Genomic DNA, 14,352 nt, shown 5'->3' with positions numbered 1-14,352 from the left:
TCCTACTTCAGTTCCATTCATAGAATCATCTAGGATGGAAAAGACCTTTAAGATTATAGAATCACAGAATGCCTTGGGTTGGAAGGGAATGTTAAAGATCATCCAGTTCCAACCCATGGGCAGGGATGCCACCCACTAGATCAGGTTGCCCAGGGCCTCATCTAACCTGGTCTTAAACGCCTCCAGGGTTGGGGCATCCACAACTTCTCTGGGCAACCTGTGCCAGTGCCTCACCACCCTCTGAATGAAGAATTTCCTCCTAACTTCTGATCTACATCTCCTCTCTTCTAGTTTAATACCATTCCTTCTTGTCCTGTCATTATCTGATTGAGCAAAAAGTTGCTCTTAATCTTTTTTTATAAGCCCCCTTTAAATACTGAAAAGCTGCAGTGAGGTCTCCCCGGAGCCTTCTCTTCTTGAGGCTGAACATCCCCAGCTCTCTCAGCCTTTCTTTGTAGGAGAGATGCTCCAGCCCCTTGATCATATTCATGGCCCTCCTCTGGACCTGTTCTAACAGCCCCACATCCTTCTTGGGCTGGGGGCCCCAGACCTGGTTGCAGCACTCCAGGTGGGGCCTCCCAAGGGCAGAGCAGAGGGCAGTCACCTCCCTCCACCCGCTGGCCACTCCTTTGTTGATGCAGCCCAGGGTGCAGTTGACCTTCTGGGCTGCAAGCATGCACTGCTGGTGATCCTCAAGAACAAGTCCATCTGTTTTTCTGTGACATTTTTCTTCACTGTCCAGTCGCAGTGTGGCATTCCCCATACTCATTCTTTCTCTTGTAAAGCAGAAGCTCTCCTTGCAAGGATCGGAGTGAGCATTCAGACCTGTGCCTGTCAGTGCTGAGTGTTGCCTGCCTTGAGGAGAGGTGTGCACTTCTGTGTGTATCTCCTCAACTTCAAGGGGGAGTGAGTGTGCAGTGCACAGATCTTTTCCTGCCTCCCCCTTGCAGTCTGCTGGACTGTGCCCGTGTACTTTAGGGGAGCGTGCTCTGCAAAAACAGGAGTGTTGTAGGGAAAAGCAACACGGGTTGCTTGATATAAAGGAAGGCGCTGGGACTGGTTGTCAGAAGCTGTACAGGACTTTGAGAACACTGGACTCCTCTGAATGTGTGCAGAGGTTCAGATGATAAGCAGTCACTGAGGTCAGCAAATTAGAATGGATGTTGTAGAACAGCACTGAGAAGTCCTGTCTTTCTCTGTGGCTTGGCGGAGAAATATGCACTGTGTCTCCTCCTGCTGGCAAGTGGAGAACCAGCTAGGAAGTTCTGTTCCTTAAGACCGTACAGTTCAATAACTTCATGTCTTACAGAGTCTGATTTCAGTTAGGAGGATCTACAGCTTTTGTGGAAAGCCAGAGCAGGCTGCGTTCTTCCGTGACAGCCTGCTGTGTTCCTGTCACAGCTTAAGGATTAATGTGATGCAACTTCTTCTCCACAGTAGGAGAAACAATGCACTTCTGTAGCAGCTTTCTTTTCTGGAGTATCTCAAAGCGCTTCACCCCCTAGGTTTGTGAATCACTTCAGCCATCTGTTGGTGGAGCAGCATGTGCTCAGTGTTGTAGAACAGACACACGCCCAGTGCTTTCAGACAGGAAGTTTATAAGAATAATGACCTTCCCAACTGAAAGTGCAGAGGGAGGGCAGGCAGGATGTGATTAAGTTGACTGGAATTTGGCCTTGATGCTAGGGATAATGCTGGGTTTTCCACAATGTTTGCTATTTTTCAGAGGGGCATGAGGTAAGCTTGGGGACTTTTAAAGATAAGTGATCAGGACTTGACTGTATACTTTCTTTCATATTCATTCCCCCCTGACTTTATTAATTCAGAAACAAAAATACCTACTAGCCTGAAGACCAGTGTACTGACCACCATGTCAGGCCTTGATTTAGATTTGTGAGAAGAGCAGCAACAGGTAGCCTCAAGGTTGTTCTTTTCAAGTTTTGTAGGTGCAGGAGGGGATGGTAGAGGCAGGGAGAAGGTTAAAGCCTGCTGCATAGGTTATGTCCCAGAGCATCTGATGGAGGTGCAGTATCTGCAACCAAGATCATGCCAGCCTGAAGTGGAGACATGGAAAAATAAAATACATGCATGTGTTCCCTCGAGCTTTTTGGCAGAACATTTGCAGAGATGGGCATAAAATCAAGTTTTACTGCAAGATTCCTCAGTAGCTACCCAGTTCACTTCACTGTCTCACTGGAGGAAAGATTTTTTTGTTTTTTTTATCTCTTGTCTAGTACATCTTACAGAGTTCTACAAATGTCAGTAATTCTGCTAATAGTACACATTAGTTCTGTCACAGAGAAACTATTTCTTCTTATCTTGCAACATCCTTGAGTCTTATTTTGGAAGTCATACTGACTCCTCTCACTTGAGCCCGTGACTATTTCCTTGCTTCTCTCCTGCTTTGCACGATGCTTTCCTGCTTGTACAAGATAATGCACAGCTTTGAATAGGCAGTTGGTTGGACCTATTCCAGCATCTTAACTTAAACATTTCAGAAATGCTCACTTCTGAACCTGCCAGGAAAAAAATGGTTTCTTAGTGCTGCTGCACAGCAGTTGAACTAGGGACTGACTATCAGCCTGAAAGGCAGTGTGCGTAAACTGCCGGGGGAGAAGAAAAGCCTGTGACAGTTTAGGCAGTTGAACTTCTGAACGATGCTGTAGGGAACCAAACCCTGTTTTTCTGGCTGAGATTCCTTTAGTCATTCTTACTGAGGTCAGAAAGAAGCCATGCACACAGCCTGCCCAGCGCCCTGGTGGGTTGACCGTGTGGGGTCGTGCTTGGTGTGGGGCAAGGAGTTGGGGACCAGAACGAGACGGAAAATCTATGTGGGAAGGAGAATCTTTTGCATACAAAAACCTAACATAGTTTCATTTATTTTGCAGTGAACTAAGTGCCAAATCAAAAACATTGCAACTGCAAATAGTAGAAGATGGAAAGTTGGATAGTAAGTATTAAAACTGAAGTGTTTTGCATGATCACCTCATTGCTACGTGTTGACATGAGTCCTCCTTTAGTTCTACCTGGCTGTATAGCCGTATAAGAAAGTGTTTGATTTGTGAACCTGTGTTGAAGTTCAGGTGTCTTCTGCTGACTTGTCCCGATTGCCCCATCAGCTGTACCTTATCTAACGTCTCTAGAGAGCCCTTGAGGGGAAAACAACAGCAACAGGGAGATCAGCTGAAAAGAGCCAGCCAAGTTTATACAAAACAGGGGAAAATGTATAAGTTAAGTTTATGTTTTAAAACTCGGTAAGCCTGTCCTCAAATTTAGGTCCCAGAGTTGAAATCCATGGAAAACTGCAGAGTTCTTGGGTAGGCAGATCCATCTGGGTCAGCCGCTGTCAAGGTACTTTGTTACTTCCACCAGTAAGCCTGGACAGAAGAGAAATGCAGTGTTAAAAAGTAACTCTCCTCCTCAGGACAGATTTAAGGTTACAAAGGAACCTTGAATCAGCCTTTGTTTCTAGGCTGCCAACAGCTGTTGGTAATCCTAATTTTTTGCCCTTCTAAAATTTTGACAGATTTTCTGTGAGTAATTTTGGTTTCAAGTTAATCTTTCCCTGTCTTTCTCTTACTGAAGGGTAATTGTTTTTCATCCTATATCCTTCCTTTTCAAGCCCAGAAGGCTGCCTAGCAATTACCACGTATAAAGCACAGTAATTCTGGTTGCATTGGATTAAATATAAAATTTACAGAATGAAATATTTTTGATTCTGTTGTTACAGTTTGCAAGTAGCCTTCAGTGGCAAAGAAAAACTCACCACTGAACTATTGCATTGTGTTTATTTGGAGAAGTATTGCCTTACAAGTGCTGGGGATGAGGGATGAGTAGGTTTTGAGACCAGGGAGTGTGTTGAGCTGTTTGCATGAGCTTTGTAAAGTTGCTCCAAAAATACTTTGCTTACCTGAGCTTTGTTGAATTGATGCCACAAGTTCATAAATTCTTCTCATAGGTACTGCTTGTCCTTTTGCTGATACAGTTCTACTTTAGCTAGGAGTAGTAACTTTATTTCACCTCTTGAATCCATTTGCCCTTTCCTTCTTATGCCAGGTTTCAGGTATAAAACAAACAGGCAACAAATGATTATTTGTCGAAGGATGGGAAGTCAAATGTAGGCAAATTATTTAAATTTCTCTGATGGGGATGCTGATTTTTATTTAAAAAGAGAGAGAGAGAGATGAGATCTATGTAATCAGCAAATATATATTGTTTCTTACATAAAGTCTAGTCCTCAAGCATCTTTTGTAATGGGTCTTTCAGACAATACCAGTAGCATTCCACCTCCTACTAAGAGTGTTTCAACCTGGTTTTAAAACAAAAAAGTCCCAGTTGATTACACTGGCAACTGTCTTTCTTCTCCCCTGGCTCCACCACTGCCTTAGCTGTTGTGCAAATTTAAATGGAAAACTCAGAGTAGAGTCATGAGAGTGGGCGATGGGAATGTAACATAGATCTCTATGTGCCCTTGGATTTTGCTTAAAACTATGATTTCATCCCTGAAATCCTGCAGTAATTTTGGTAATGGTTTGCTCCAGTCTAATGTAGGTAACAAAGTAAGGGGAGGAACTAGAGAACTGCTCAGCTGGCACTGAAGATCAAATTAAGATCAAATTAAGACAGAATATTCTTAATGATACACCAATTTACTAGGAACCCAAGGAGGTGTTCTCTGAAAAGAAAGATGGAAGTAACTGGTTAAGAATATTGTTCAAGAACATAATAGTAATATTTCTAGATGTTTTATTTTCCCCTTTTCCCCTAAGCATTCTGCATAAACTGGGGGGGGGGGGGTGGAGTGTTGGAAATGGCCAGAAATAGTGGCAAGCAGGTAATGTTTCATGTCTCCATTCTTTGTTGCTCAGTATTAGGCCAGGCTGGGGAATAGTTGAAAAATGTAAAGAAAGCTCTGAACAGTGCCCTTCCTGTCCCATGGTGTAGAAACAGTTCTTCTAATTAGCTGCTGTTCTTCCTCCTTTCCTGTCTTCTCATCCTTAAATATACTGACAGCTTAAATGAGTCCTATTTTTTTTAATTTTATTTCTTCTAGGTTCTTTGTCCGCAAAGGCAACTGTACCTCTAGATTTGTTCAGGAAGCAACCTTCTGGCCAGCAAAGCTTTGCACTGAACAGCACGGCCAGTGAGAGCAGTCCAGAGCTGGGGCCTCGGCTGGGATCCATTAGTGCAGAGGTATGGCACAGGGATGTTTTTAGGGTGTATCTTTTACTTCTGGAGGTCCTTGTGAATGCTCATCTTGTGCTTTGGACTGTCCTTCACAGTGCAGTGCAATGTGTGGCCCAGTTTGAGTAGCACATTCATATTATATGGTAGTGTGCCACACTGTATTTGTGTATATCAAAAGTATTAGCTGGCTATTGAAAGTTAGTAGGAATGTGAAAGGAGCGCTAGCTAGGAATGTTAATGTCCTTCTTGCTTAACTGTGCCTCTAAGGTGAAATATTTTTTCTCTTCCTAGTTCTTCTTTATAGAACCTAATGAGTTAAAGACCTGGCAAGTTTCTTCTCCAGTGTCAAGCACTAAGATAGAAAAGGATCGAACTGTGATGCCCTGTGGGACTGTGGTCACTACTGTAACTGCTGTGAAAACCAAACCTCGACTAGAAGGGAGATCATCTCCACTGAGCACAGGTAAGGAGGTCCAATTCTTTCTATGTTTGACGTTAGGATTGTATGTGGGGAACAGGAGAATTCGGTGCAGGGAGGAAGTGGGATGAAAGGAAAGGTGCTGTTGTCCAGATTTCTCTGATGCGTTGGTGGTGCGGGGCATTTTTGTATTCTTCAATATCAGGTTTATAATTTTCATGAAGCCTTCTTCTTACAGGAGGAGTGGTTAGTCCTCCTTTTAGTACACACTTTAAAGCTTTATGCTAGGGTGGTAATGTAGAAGAGCTTTGTGGATGTTTTTCTGTATGACAAAAGTGTCAGGCTCTGAGTGCTTGCTGGTGACAGTCTTGTTGCTGTGCCTTCTAACCTCGGTGTGTATTACAATCTGTGATGAGGATTGGTTTGTCATCCTCTGACAAACTTTTTTCAGAATACCTTTCAGGAGTAGACTCGATTCTTCCTGGGATATGTATGAAAATAAAATCTCTGAACAGTCTTTGTTTGAAGTCTCACAAAGAGCTGAATTCTCTTCAGTTCTCAAAGCAGATCTTTTACTTAAATGGATATTGTCTAGTATATTACAGAAAATGCTTAAAAAGAAATTGCTATACTTCACAGGTCTTTAGGGGGTCACATTACCATAGAGAGCATGCATTGAGAATTTTTATTAAACTGCTTTCTCAAACACTTATGTTTTGAACAAGCTTTTAAATTGGTATAATTTACTCTTATTATTTTCATAGTAAGTGTCTTGAATAGTTTAAATAACCAAGAAACTTGGTCTTCAGATTCTCCTGTGAAAACTCCAGTTAAGGTCAAGATGATTGAAAAGGATTTATCTGTTCAAGCTACCCATTCTCCTGGTGCTACAGTCAGCAAAACTTTATCATCTTCAGATACAGGTAACAGAAACTTTCAAAGCTTATAATCAGAACACATCTCTCTAGGCTGCACATGGGATTAATGTAATCCTGTTAAAATAACAACAAACCCACATGGCTACTGCCTTTCAACAGGCACTGAGTTGTTTATATTAGCAAGTACTGTGGTTAGGCATATAGCAGTCTTGCAATAGAAGTCTGTTTTTAATTGGAGATTTAAATTACTAATTTTGAAAAAATAACAATGAGCTGTGGTTTGGAGAGGGGAGGTGACTGCAAAAAAAGAGCCAGGCTGGCTTTTCTCTTACTTCTGAATGAAAGGCCCCTCCTTTATAAAGGCATGAGGGGTACTGCACAAAATGAAAAACATCCAAAACTTATCTTTAAGGCCATTCTGAATTCCCCTCTCTGAATAGAAGGCTTGAGGCTGGCTTGATGTAAAGCAGACTGGAACAGCAGGAACACTGAATTCTCTTCCAAACTCTACCACTGTTATGTTTTGTGCTAATGCAAATACGTAATCTTGCCGTGCCAGTTTGTTCACTTTCCTAAGTCACCTGGCATATAGTTGAAGAACCATCAGGTAGCATTGACAATACCTTTAATTACAAATTCACTTTGAATTCAACTCGATTTTGACTCTGTGGCCTTTTACCTTTTCGAGGTACAACTCTGAATCATCAGCATATTTTTTAGTCCTTTGTGTTGTCACCATTCATTCTTTAGCTCTGTAGGCAGCAGTGATGAAAGGTGTGGTCCAGTATGGCTGTAAATGGCACGTGATGTAGAGTCCAGTTTTCTTCGTACAGATTTAAGCACGCATGGGACAATCTGGAGATGATCTAGGCTGCTCCTGGAACAGTCAGAAGTCTTGCTCAGAGATAGAGATGTACAGGCAAAAAGACAAAAATTTGGAAAGGAGTGTGAACCATGGTTTAATAACTCTTGAATCTTTCCCATCTTTAGACCAATGATACCACGAAGCAGGATGGTATTTACTAAGCCATTTTGGGAAGCCTTAGACTTCCAAGTTTTCTCTCATAGCTGATTTTGATCTCAAAGATACAAAGCACTTACTGGAAAACCTGTGAATGCAGCTTAGGGCACATTGAGATGGGCAGTGTTTTTCTTTTTATGGGAGTTTGGGGGAATTTCTGTGAAATGTTAATATGCCACAACAGGAAGAATTACTCATTAGCTCAAGAGCCCAAGCAAATGAAAGGAATACAAAGGAGCATTCAGTATGGCAATAACTTAGGTAGTATTTATTACAAGCATAATGCCATAATAGCTACAAGCTCTATGGAAAAGACACTGTGTCCTTGCCATAGTTCTAAATAATGACAACAATAAGAGTTAGTAAGTGCTTCTGATGTTGTCCTGACCACTCAGCTGTTCCAGGGGGCTTTGCAGTGGTTATGAAGGTGGAAAAGCAGGGGTTTGTATCGAATGTGCAGGCGTGCATGGGTGTGCATACCACTTGTGCACACCTACTGTTAAATTCCAAAGGTATCTGAGGTACTTAGTGTGGTATTATTATTTAGGCATCATTTTTAGTGCCTTAATGTCACAATAACAAAAAGACACCACTCAGTTTAATTAATGCTATTCCTGACTGTATCCTTTTGTTGTTAAATCTCTTATTAAAGAGCCCACCTCCAATAATTAAATCTATGGGTTGTTTTTTTTTTTTTTTGCTTCATCAGCTTTATTAGATTTGTTTGTTTCTAAGCTTGATGAATTTGATTAGTTTACATTTGCTTGTGCCCAAAGTTACTCCAGTGTAGCAATGTGTTGAAATAATTGGCTGCTTTGCCTAGGTTTCTAAAACCTTCTGTGTGTTCAAGGCATGGGTTTGTAAGTGCAACTTTTGTACCTTTTCTCAGAATAATGGCTAACATAGACCAGACCGAGAAGAATGGAAAAGACAAGACCCAATAGCTGAGTGGTGTATTGGACAATATTTTGTTATTCATGGTGTTCATACTATTTCTGCTAATTTCTTTGAATTTTAAATTAAGAACAAGATCTGCCTCTTAGCTCTGATACTTCCCATTTTTTTTCTTCTTTCTGAAATAATTCTTCATTTTCAGAACTGTTGGTATTGAATGGCACTGATCCTGTTGCAGAAGCAGCCATTCGACAGTTAAGCGAGTCTGCAAAGCAGAAGCTGAAGTCTCCTAGGAAGAAAAGCACCATTATCATATCAGGGGTGTCCAAGGTAGAGCAGAAAACAACACGTTTAATTCTTAGTCCTGCAAAGTCTTTGCTCCACTGAGTATTACATGAATGTGCTTTCTGTTTTCTCCCATTCAGCAGTCTCTGCAGGATCTAGGTCTGTTTGCTTCAATTACTGTTTGAAGCTGAGCCAAATATGAGTGGGTTTACTGCAGAGTGGGTTGTTTTTTCATTCTTGGATTTGACAACCTGAATAAAAACGTATGGTGTCCTTGGACAGGAGTGGGATGATTAGGAATTTGGGAAAACCAGGTTAGGTGAGGACAAAAGATGAGGCCTTCTCCGTGTTTTGGATTTGTGGATTTGTATTTATCTGATATAGCTGTCAAGAAGTCCTTCTACAAGACGAAATGCATTGATATCTACCTTTTTAATAATTAAATAATAAATAAGATTATAAATAATAAAATAGATTATTTTCTATGCAATCTAATACGTTGTTACAGCATGTAGGAAAGTGTCCCATTACTTGCAGTGGGGCCGGCCAGTGATAGGTGTGAAGCATGTACTTAAGTCTTTTTTTTTTCCAACCATTTGGCTTTAACGAGACAGTGATTAGGTAAATATGGTCACCTATGATTCTTACTAGAATTTGACTATATGTTCCTCTCCTTTAGTGGAGCTAAACAATGGCTTTCTGATATCCCTGAACAGTGCAGATGAAAGTGTAAAGCAGAGAGAAGAACAGAACTTTTGCAGGGAGGCTTGTTTTTTTTCTGGCAGAGCAGCTTGTGTCAGTGTTGTCTCTTTATTTATTTATTTTTTCTTTCACTGGGCAGACCTCTTTATCTCAGGACAGTGAAGCTGCACTGATGATGGACTATGCTGCAGCCATGGACAGCTCCTGCAAAGAAGCAGATCCAGCACCCACTGGAGAGGAGGCAATTACAAAAGTCACCTCTGATGAAAAGCTATCATTAGGTGCTTCCGAAACAGTACCTGATACTGACCCTCAGCAAAGTGCCCAAAAGGCTTGGGGCTTGGAGAACGGCACTCAGCAGTGGAACTCCAACACGCTCTTAGACCAGACCTGCGAAGAAATATCTGGGAGCTCATTAAGTGTTTCAGAAACTGGGAGCATGAAAAAGTCTAAAGGTATGTGAGCCTTACCTCTCCTTCAGTGAAAGACTGCTTTTTGTACAATAATTGACAGCGTTGTGCAACACTGTACAGTAGGTTATCTTCCTGTACTGATTTTTCTTCTGAAACTCTATGCAATTGTGGTGATGGAAGCTGTCTTACTAGTAGCTATAAAGAGTGCAGTCCTCTGGCTCTCAGAGATATGGCAGGCTCCGTGACGTTCTCCTCCATCTGGAAGCTAGAAGGGCTCACCCTTAGAAGCTGAAAGGCAGACCACTAAGCCTGACTCGGTATCTGGGAGGGAGATAACTGGCCACAGTGTCAGTTCCTCAGTGAAAAATGTGTTCTTGTAAACAAGGACTTGTGCTGTGTTAGGAGTCCCATTACTGATGTGAAAATGGCAAGGTCCTGCGGTTGCTTTCCGGTAGGCTGCTTTTCTTCCTCCTTTCTTCCTTGCTTCTCTGAGCACAAGCTTCCCTGCCCTCACTAAAATATGTGTTCAGACAGCACCAATGGCTAAGCCAGAAGTTTTTCTATGTTTTCATTAATACATAGTTTGCTATAAAGAAACGGGAATAAAGTAAGTAAATAAAGGGTCAGATCATTTTGCTCATGTACTTACGTACCTGAATAGCTGCAATTTGGAAATGTCTTAGAATTCTTTGTGTTTAGTTTATAAATCCAGCGCCCTCTTAGGCTGTTGTGCTGGCTTGTGGCTATGTGGTAGACACAGGTGGCTCTTTAAAAAGTCTGAAAGAAGAGCAACTTAGTGGACTCCCACCTGTGCCTTGAACAGGCAGCATGCCAGCCTCAGGGGATGTGCATTCAAGTTGCAAAAATTGCAGTTTCTCACCCGTATTCAAAAATATACTCTTTTGCTTTATTTTCTATCCTTTCCTTACCCTGAGATAGTGTGAAATGGCTTTCTACAAAACCTCAGCACAGTACTAGATTATTGTAATGCACCCCACATAAGGTGTATACTAGACCTCTTTGCCAAAGTTCTCCCGTAGGACATTGAGGTCTTGTCTTTTCACAGCACTTTTTTTTTTTTTTCCATCTGACAGTTTAGAATAGCACAGCAACAATCAGTTTGGCATTAGAAGGTTTTGGGTGTGTTTGGGGTGGAGTTAGGCGGCTAAGCATGAAGTGAACATTTGTCTTTTTTGGAGCCTAGTGAAACTTACAAAGCTGTGTGAGATTTTGCAAAACCTCTGAACTCTTCTTTAACGTGTTATTCAAAACACGCAAGTGGAAGTTTGTTTGTGAACTGGTGTTTAGTTTTGTTTTTCCCTGTGCAGTACGTTGCAAAGAGATCAGACTTCTGAAGATTCGCTTTGCACAGTGCAGGGTAGGACTGCTAAAAAGGGCAAGTTATCTCTAATATTTGAGACAGTTGTCTCAGCTGAAAAAGACTTCTAAAAAAGTCTAAAATCCCTTTCCTTGTACACAGATCTTTTTGTGGAAATCTTGAATCTCTGCTTTGTCACAGCCGAATAGCTTTTATGGAGGGAGATAGGGAAAGGAGGTAGAAATGTTTTCCTGAGTTAGGTTTGAATAGTTCAAGGGTTTTTTGTTAAATGCCTTCCCTTCTAAAAAACAAGAATAGCAACAATAAGAACAGCCTTCTGCTTTAAAAAGCCTTGGGTATGGTGTTAATGTCTTAAACTTAGCGTTGTCTTTCTCTATATTTTTTTTTACTCTTGCATATTTTTGTTCTTTACCTTTCTGACTTCCTGTTTCTTACCCATTCCCTTTTATAAACTTAAGAGGACCACTATGCCAGCCAGAATTAATTACCTACACAGTAAGTTATTTTTGTCTTACTTTTTAAAGAAAATGTAGCTTTACAATGGTACTCTCATTGTAAAAATCGAAGCAAAATGTAGTTTGGCACCTGTTTTCTTCTCCTCCCATCCATTTCTTTCCTCCCTCCAAACTGGCCTTCCTGTGCTCAGATGCCCTAGCAGACTAGTCTGCCGTAACAAATGGTTTTCCTGGTGGGTGTGCTGTCCAGGTGGGTCACACAGAGTGGACAGCAAGGAAGGCTTGGAGGGGTGCTCTGTGCTCCTGATCTCTGTCCATCATGCCCATTCCTGTCCTGTCTGGTTATCAGTCAACCATCTGCTCGTGCAAACCGTGTGTGACCCCATACTGGATATGCATACACAGAATGCTTATTTTAAAAGCTGCTGCTTACAGTTTTCTACATCCCATTTCTAGCCAAACTCCTTGAGCTACAAGTTCCTCAGCAGCTATTTACACAATCACTTGGATTAAAAACTGTTTTGGAGTTGGGAAGGAATGGAAAGAAGCATCTCCATTCATATCCTAGTAGATGTGGAAGGAAATCTGAATCTAATGTATGTTATTGAACAAAGTGATCCTAGCCCCACAAGCCTGTTCAGAGCACCCTAAGCTGTGCTCAGGAGCCTGTGAAGACCTGAGTCTGTACGGTGCTCTTGAGACTCTCTGCTCGTCTCCTGGTGTTAGGGGCAAAGTTGGCATGCGGATCCTGTTGAACTTGAAAAGTAAGCATGCAAACAGCACGAGCATCACCAAGCTTGTGATTTGCCCTGTGCCCTATCTTCTCGGTCGGGGTGCATGCCTCCACAGCAGCTGGAGCCACCGGCAGGCAGCACGTGCCAGACTGGCTGGAGACTGATGGGTGGCAGTGGGGATGTGGCAAGCTTCCAGGTACCAGTGACCTCAGTACCTCTGAAAACACAAGCTTTCACGTCCGGGGGGCTCCTGCTTTTGCTGAGGCCGTGCTGTTCTCAGGGAAGTGCTGCCTGCAGTTTTTTTTCAGCTGCAGCGAGTTGTCCTGGGCCACCAGCGCAAGTTTTGCAGCAGTCTTGGTTAGGTTCTGTTCCCTAGGAAGGGAGGTCAGTCTGAATGGATAGGACTAAGTATCTGTTTACAGATAAACTCTTCTGTCCTGTACCTCCCATTGGCACAACTTCAGCTGCAGCTGCCAAGTCTGCTGGGCAGAACAGCTGAGTGCTAAAACAAAAGCCGCACAGCAGCAGGGCCTCAGCAACCTCCCCCAGCCCCTGCATATTAACAACCGTCAGTGTCACGGGGTAAAACACTGTTTCTTTTATGCTGTTGACAAGAGCTTGAAGTGGTACTGCCTTGCCAAAGTGATCAGTCAGAGGGTGATGGGAGAGCGGTCAAGAGTCAAACCCATGAGTGCCAGTTGCTTTCAGCTGACTTCTGCTTCAATCCCATTGTGCCTGGTGAGCCAAGTCTCAGCCGCAGCGCGGCAAAACACGCTGGAATATCCTCCCGGATGCTGAGTGCCTAGTCCTTAAAATAAAAAGTAATAATGCCAAGCACATGTTTGTAAGTGTTCCGGTCTGAACAAAGCATCTGGCTGCGTGGAGCAGGGCTGCCATGAATTGCCTGTTCTGCAGCTGCTGCTGTGCAAAATGCCACGCAGCCTGCATCGAGTCCTTTGATAATGATGTAATCCTAGCTGTTGGACACGATCACATGCAGGAATTAGTCTGCGTGTTGCTTTTTGCACCCATTTGCAATGGGAGGAAAAGCAGAATGGAGACCATGTGGTGACAAAATCTGATAGTTGATCTGAGAAGGAGTAAGGAAACCTGGTTATGGTAGGGGAACAGGCTGCGGAAGCTTTGCCAGGGAGGTGACTGTCCTCACGTACCCTGCCTGACTGCCAGAAACCCCCTGTGTTGGCTTGCTACCTGGGTCCTCCTTCGTTCAAATTGGCTTGTGCCACTGGGGCGACGACAGTGCCCAGTTCTGCACAAAACGACCACCGTGTTAACGCTGGGCCGATGTGCTGACATCGGGCTGGGTGCCGCTGGTAGCATCCCTGCCAGCTGAGCTGCCTTACACGTCAGGCACGCACATGGAAAGGGAAGGTGGAATTTGGCACGATGCTGGCTGCAGAAACAGCCAGGGCTTGCAAAGAGAGAAGACTACTGGTGTCTGGTGTGGCCAGCACGAAGCCCTGGTGAGACGATAGCTGCAATTGCCTTGGCTGCATAGCAGGTTTGACATGGGATCAAGAGGAGGAGTACTACAAAATAAAGGAACCTGGACTAATTTACCACAAGAAGGGATTTGGGCAAATTTCTGAATCTATTGGAAGCAGATGTAATACTATTTTCAATCTATTTGAGGTGAATTGTTATTTCTAACAGGATTTTCAAACAGCGAGTGCTTGATGATGGCTACTCTAGGTGATGGTGCTGACCTCTTGTAGAATACGTGCGGCCTGGCTTGTTCAAGTCTGCTGTGTGCAGGCTGGCTGCCAGGTGCTGAGCTCAGGCACCAACTGTGTACTGCGCTTCAGATTAAAATGCCACCTTCACTTTGTGCATAACGGGGTAATCTTTTCGTTTCAGCTCCTTTTACTGCTGAAACAGCGGACAGTAACACTTCTTTCTCTATTTCATTCCTTCTGTGAAATATGCCGTACTCTTATTGCACTAGAAAGGTTGCATATGCCTGTTTGACATTTGAGAACCCAGTGTGCAACCCACACTAAACGCT

General features: G+C 42.9%; 1 protein-coding gene across 2 annotated transcripts in view; it reads left to right on the top strand.

Annotated features, from left to right (window-relative positions):
* The window catches only part of C2CD2 (C2 calcium dependent domain containing 2), a 39,947-nt gene that overhangs the window by 20,330 nt on the left and 5,265 nt on the right, over window positions 1-14,352 (top strand). The window contains exons 8-14 of one of the 2 annotated variants that reach the window (XM_048071476.2): window positions 2,889-2,950; window positions 5,054-5,193; window positions 5,479-5,650; window positions 6,415-6,528; window positions 8,601-8,728; window positions 9,525-9,840; window positions 11,596-11,632. In XM_048071476.2, coding sequence (XP_047927433.2) covers window positions 2,889-2,950; window positions 5,054-5,193; window positions 5,479-5,650; window positions 6,415-6,528; window positions 8,601-8,728; window positions 9,525-9,840; window positions 11,596-11,621 — 958 coding nt within the window. In that variant the 3' untranslated portion in view covers window positions 11,622-11,632. The remainder of the gene's footprint in view (window positions 1-2,888; window positions 2,951-5,053; window positions 5,194-5,478; window positions 5,651-6,414; window positions 6,529-8,600; window positions 8,729-9,524; window positions 9,841-11,595; window positions 11,633-14,352) is intronic. The other variant, XM_048071475.2, reaches the window with a different exon arrangement.

This window comes from Anser cygnoides, chromosome 1 (assembly GCF_040182565.1).
Source record: "Anser cygnoides isolate HZ-2024a breed goose chromosome 1, Taihu_goose_T2T_genome, whole genome shotgun sequence".
NCBI classification, from domain to species: Eukaryota; Metazoa; Chordata; class Aves; order Anseriformes; family Anatidae; genus Anser; species Anser cygnoides.
This window is presented reverse-complemented; position numbering and strand designations above follow the sequence as displayed.